Source organism: Pteronotus mesoamericanus, unplaced genomic scaffold (genome assembly GCF_021234165.1).
Source record: "Pteronotus mesoamericanus isolate MK-2021 breed Mesoamerican mustached bat unplaced genomic scaffold, CSHL_Meso_final contig_40, whole genome shotgun sequence".
Taxonomy (NCBI): Eukaryota; Metazoa; Chordata; class Mammalia; order Chiroptera; family Mormoopidae; genus Pteronotus; species Pteronotus mesoamericanus.
Window position 1 is genome coordinate 12547311 of NW_026555150.1, and position 6376 is coordinate 12553686.

At 32.6% G+C, this 6376-nt stretch overlaps 1 protein-coding gene across 5 annotated transcripts in view; it reads right to left on the reverse strand.

The window, feature by feature from the left end:
• Nucleotides 1-5803, reverse strand: part of MBNL3 (muscleblind like splicing regulator 3) — a 107755-nt gene extending 101952 nt beyond the window's left edge. The window contains exon 1 of one of the 5 annotated variants that reach the window (XM_054577026.1): nt 5445-5803. In XM_054577026.1, the coding sequence (XP_054433001.1) occupies nt 5445-5621 (177 nt within the window). In that variant the 5' untranslated portion in view covers nt 5622-5803. The remainder of the gene's footprint in view (nt 1-5444) is intronic. The other 4 variants (XM_054577025.1, XM_054577028.1, XM_054577027.1 and 1 more) reach the window with 4 other exon arrangements.
• Between the last annotated feature and the right edge of the window lie 573 nt (nt 5804-6376).

Genomic DNA, 6376 nt, shown 5'->3' on the forward strand with positions numbered 1-6376 from the left:
AACAATAAATGGTCAACAAAGAGATAAAGGAAGAAATCAAAAGATATTTGGAACAAATGAAAATGAGAACACAACATTCCAAGACCTGTGGGACATAGGGAAAGCAATCTTAAGAGGTACATTTCATAGCATTACAGGCCTATTTAAAAAAAGAAATAAAGAAAGAAAAAAAGCTGAAATAAACAATCTAACTTTACACTTAAAGGAACTTGAAAAAGAACAACAAAAAGCCCAAAGTCATTATAAGGAAGAAGACAATAAAGATCAGACAGAAATAAATGAAATAGAGTCTAAAAAAAATACAAAACATGAATGAATCCAAAAGCTGTTTCTTTGAAAAGATAAATAAGATTGACAAACCTTTAACAAGACTCATCAAGGTAAAAAGAGAGGACTCAAGTAAATAAAATAAGAAGTGAAAGAGGGGAAATAACAACAAACACCAAAGGAATACAAAGGATTGTAAGAAATTACTGCAAACAACTATATGCCAACAAATTGAACAACCTAGATGAAATGGATAAATTCCTAGAAATATATAATCTTTCAAAACTAAATCCAGAAGAATCAGAGAATCTGAATATACAGGTTACACCTAGTGGAATTGAAGCAGTAATAAAAAAACTCCCAACGAACAAAAGCCCTGTACCGGAAGTCTTCATGGCTGAATTTCACCAAACATCCTGAGAAGAACTAACACCTCTCTCAATCTATTTCATAAAATTCAAGAGGATAGGAGGTTCCCAAACTCATTTGATGAGGCCAGCATTATCTTAATTCCAAAACCAGATAAAGACATTACAAAAAATGGAAATCATAGGCCAATATGCCTGATAAACATAGATGCTAAAATTCTCAACAAAATATTAGCAAACCAAATACAGCTATACATCAAAAAGATCATACACCATGATCAAGTAGATTTATTCCAGGAATGCAAGTTTTGTACAACATTCACAAATCAATAAATGTGATGCACCACATAAACAAAATGAAGGATAGAATCCCTGTACAATTTTTACAATTTTTTAGCAAGTCTATACTTATTTCAAAATTAAAAGTTTAAAAAGTAAGACTGAGCTATCAATATGTATTTAAGTACTACTTGAAATTCTATTTTTCTTTCAAAAACGGTTTTTGAAATGTCCAAAATAGCATTGACTTTTATCAAAGATTCTTCCTTTTTAAGGCCAGTATCATAGAAGATAAAGGTCCCTTAGTAAAATGTTATTTTCTTTGAGTGTAAGGATGAGGGGTGCTGCCTTTGTGTTTTTATAGTGCAGCAGATCCCTCTGATGGAGCTCATAAATGGTTCTAAATTTTGGATAATTCAGCAAGCCTTGGGATTATGTTGCTAGCAGTCTTCTGCTCCCAGTAACTTTTCCCTTAGCAAACAAGGATGAGGTACATATTCAGTCAAGAAATGATTAAATTTTATTTTATTTTTTTAAAGAAATGATTAAATTTTAAACTAGTGAAAACTGTGGTGACTAGTGATACTAGTAGAGAATATACTTGGCACAATTTGACCTACAAGGATAGAGTCACATTCATATACATACAAAACAGGTTTCACTTGTGAAAATATTTTGCCTGTGATCGTATGTGATGTTTGAAGATAGTGTGGAGCTGTTTTATGTGTGGTCCTCACCCTGTTCAAATATTTTAGGAATGTATATGGGTTGACATGACTGTTTTTTTAATATGCCTGCTGCTAAGGCCTTTCTTGAGAACTTTTTGTTACAAAACTACCCAAACTGGTGAGTGTGGTGGGCAGATGTGATGGGTGTTGATGTGTCATAATGAAATAATGACAGCATTTATATTCTTTCTGGAAAACAGATGGTTGATATCACACTGCTTTAGGTATGCAAGGGAAGATTCAAGATATCATGACATTGTTGAAGCAGAATACATGAAAACAACAATCTTGGTTACGAAAATAATCTCAAAGATTTTAGGTTAGTATTTTTAGTGATGATGTTTTGTTAACTCCCAAGGACATTCACTAAAAATACACACCCAAATCAATGTTAAACTGTAATATTAAGATTTTGGTGCAGAATGAGTTAAGCAATACTTTGGGGAAAATTTTTTAAATAAATTATGTCACACAGACTAGGCAATTGAGTCAAAAACAGCTGAATATCAGCATAACATAAGACTCTTATGTAACTGGAAATTAATATGGGCTGCACTGTCTAGGGCTCTATATGAAGATAGTGTAATCTTCATCACTGAACAGTCAACATTCAGGGAGTGATGGGCATAGCACTTCAGTACAATGCACAATTAACCATCAAGCTTGCCCTCCGTATTTCCACAATATTCCCTCATTATGAAGTCAGTACAGGACATTATATCTATTGTTTCTATTATAAAGGGAAAGAACCATCATCATCCAGTAGGGTACCCAGTGGTAAAGGAGTCCTTACAAAGACCAAGAAACAAACAAACAAACAAACAAAAAAACAGTGGCCAAAACTCATGAAATTATTGCTTTAGTTATTTTACCACTCACGAAAGAACAGTGCACAGATGCATTTCAAAAGTGATTAGGTTATACAAACTCACAGATAGCAAATATTGCAATAACCATTGACATGTGTTATTTGTGTATTATAGGTATCATAGTAGTACAACCCACATAAGTCAATTATCCTTAACTTAGCATACCTTTCAAGCATATCATGAATAAGAAATAAAATAAGAGAACTGCAAAGCTTTTGTGCAGACATAGAACTATGATAAATGTGGTATCTCAATAGCAAAATAATTGTTTGAAAACAATTTCATTTGTACATTGTAATATTTATACAATGTACATTGTACATTTATAATATTAAGGTTTTCATTAAAACTTGAGAATGTAATGATAATGTAAATCATCTATATCTTGTGTGACTGGTCATCAGGTGTTAACATAATGCAAAATTATTTTTAAAACTAGGAATGCAGTGAATAGATACTATATTTAAATAATTAAGTGGCTTATTAATATTCATTGATCATTATCTATATAGTTTCTGAATTCAACATTTTCCAAGCTTTAAAAGTAATAATGCAATGTGCATTTTGTTAACAATCCCTTTTCATATTACTCTTCCTCAAAATGTTTCCTTTATGGCACTCTATTGGTTTTAAACGAAAGAACTCATCTGAACTGTAACACTGATTAGGAATATCACATGTCTTCTTCCACCAGATTCCTGGGAAGATAGACTTTACAAAGCCTGAAAGGAGCTCTGTATCAAAGAGTAAACCATAAAAACAGTGATACTTAGCTTGAAAAACTAACATCACCTTCAGGCAACTAGATTTGGGCATATACATTTGAAACATAAGTTTATAATTTTAAATAATAAACACTAACTTAATAAAACTGTTTTGAAGACTCCTAAAAACATCTTAGTTAATAGCAAGGACACCTTTCATTTATTTCACTTTTCAAAATTTATTCTGTATTTTATTTTTTCCATCACCATTTATCCCCCTATACCCTCTTCCACCTCCACCTACTTCCTGTGATAGATGGTTTTTCATCAACCTTATTGGAATGCCACAATAATCATGGAGGTTAAGTAGAGAAGAGTACTCATCTGTTAGATGAAATAACACAAATTGTATCAGATTAAGTAGCTGGGTCAATAGTGGAGCTGAGACTGTAACTCAGATCTCCTGAAAAAATATGTAAAGTGCCTAGTGCAGTGCTAGATTCTCTTTATAGACCAGATGAAAGATATATTTCTTCCCCCAACTAACCCAGTGCTCTTTTCCACCTCATGGTAGTGCCTGGTTCTGCAGCAACAGATTTAAGTAATATAGAAAATAATTGTAGGTGAAGTTTGAATGATACTGAAATGAAAAATAAAACATAATAAGCCCTTTGGTCATAATATTTACTGCAAATAAGAGCAATCTAGATATTTTAATGGTAGGAATTACCATTATCTTTATGCCAAAAAGTTTCCATTCTTGAACTGGAATGGTTTGCAAAAAAACAAACAAACAAAACTCATAACCACAAAATAAGTAAAAGTAACTACTTAAGTAGTATATCACTTGATAAAATGTTTTCTAAAGAAAAGAGTACCTGAAGAAATACATCTTTATTAGCCAATGCATAAATAAAAATGTTAATGAGGAGCCTTGGCCGGTGTGGCTCAGTGGATTGAGCACTGGCCTACAAATCGAAAGGCTGCTGGCTAGATTCCCAGTCAGGGCTCATGCCTGGGTTGTGGGCCAGGTCCCCAGTTGGGGGCGTGGCAGAGGCAACCAGCTGATGTTTCTCTCACACATCAATGTTTCTCTCCCTCTCTTTCTCCCTCCCTCCCCTCTCTCTAAAAATAAATAAATAAAAACAAAAATGTTAATAAGGTAAAATTGGTCATGATGAGTATAAAACTATCAAAAAATTGGGAAGGTTCTTGTTATGCTTAATTAACTTCGGTGCATTTTGGAAAAAATCTTGAATGTATCCTAGCAAATTTTATTAATTAAGCCAGGAATCTATTGCTCTTTTACTTCTATGCTTTAATTTATACATTTTTATCCTTAATATAAGGATAGTTATGAATAAAATATGGACATCAGTACATTTTCTTGCTCTGCAATCATAGAAATGCTATTTTACATAATATTTCATTCTTTCTCATATTTTGTTTATTTCCTAATACATATTTTTTGGGTTTGTTGACATTGGTGATAAGACTTTATAAAATATACTCACAAATATGAAATTGGTCAAAAAGCAATTCAGGAAGAAAAAAAACTAGTGAATCTAGTTTTATAGCAATGTTTCAGTTAAACATTGAAAGTATACTTTGACTAAGAAACTTCAAATGCCATCATTTTCTTCCTGGGTAGTGAGATTTTCACCTTATACTATCTTGGCTGACTATCCTCTGAAGCTGACTGGTCTCTGACAAGTGTATTTTGATAACATAGATAATAAGGTATAATTTAGTAAAGGGTTGCTCTAGGTTATATGAAGATTATGATCACTGTATTCAAAATCTAAACTGCACACAAAAAAAGTATGTCAAGGCTGCAGTTTCTCATTGCTACAAAAATTCCCCAATTTTTTTTCTTTAAGTCTACCTCTCCTGATCAGTGCCTTTGATGGGGTGAACTTTAGTCTGGCTTAGTTTTACAAACACAAGGTCTACATCCTTAAAAAACATGGGCAACAGGGTGGGGACTGACTCGAAGCAGGGGGTGGTTTGGGGGGAGGAGGGCAAAAGGGGAAATATGGAGACAACTGTAACAGGACAACAATAAAATATTTTTAAAAGCAATAAAAAACAAAAAATAAAATAAAAAATAAATGAAACAGTGCTCTCATGCTATTATTAATTTTACCAATTTGAAAGCAAATCATGTTTTTTAAAAATAGAAATCAACATATTTAATTTAAACATTATGTGCATTTAGATGAGACTCACCTTTAAAGAATCAAAACAAGCCACTACTCGACCATTTTCCACATGGCAAACTCTTGGCGGATGGGCAAACTTACAGTCTGCGTCAGCTCGAGAGCAGGTTCCTCTCTGAAATTCTCTACAGACTTCTAAAGTCAGCCACTTCGTATCACGAACCAGGGAAACATTGACAGCCGTCATATTGAAAGTAAAATTAAAATCAAGTGCACCCTCTCTAGGAAAGTATTACTGTTGTTGTTAAAAGATTAAAAATGAATTCAAGCTAAATGTAAAGACTTCACAGGTTGTTTTGGTGAAATTTTTCTTTGTTAGTACTTAGGTTTTCATTTAAATTGAATCAGGTCTAGTCAAACAAAAAGCCAATCATACAATAAAAATTGTATCGGAATAACTAAAAATCAAATTAGAGACCAACTCCTAAGAAGGCAACCATAAAGGTTAAAATATTGAGTGTTTTATTTTGTTTTTCTGCCAAAGTTACTTCAAATAACTGATGGACTTTCAAAAGAATTATGTGCTCTCCAGTTGATGTTTTCAATTATTCTTCCAAAAAGCATATGGTTGTTGGCTGCCCTTCAACTTGTGGAATGGTCTCAGCTCAGGGGGAGAAAAGTTTTTCTCCCTATTTCTTGGCTTTAAAGATTAAGATTGGTAAGGATGTTACAACTGTAAAAAATTTTTGCTGCAAAATCAGGATGAGGGAAATTAAGTATGAAAAATTGAGGATCAAAGAAATAAAAAGAATGGACAAGTTTGTGGTAAAGAGAGGGGTTTATGAAGAGACAGCTCTAGAGTGGAATGAAAGCAGCAGTTTTCAGAAAAGACACTTTTCAGAAACCTGCAAGAAAAACATAAAAATGAAATTAGCAAACATATTACAATATTTCTGATTTAAACTCTAGATTTATAAAAGAAATAACCATATCCTATTTAAA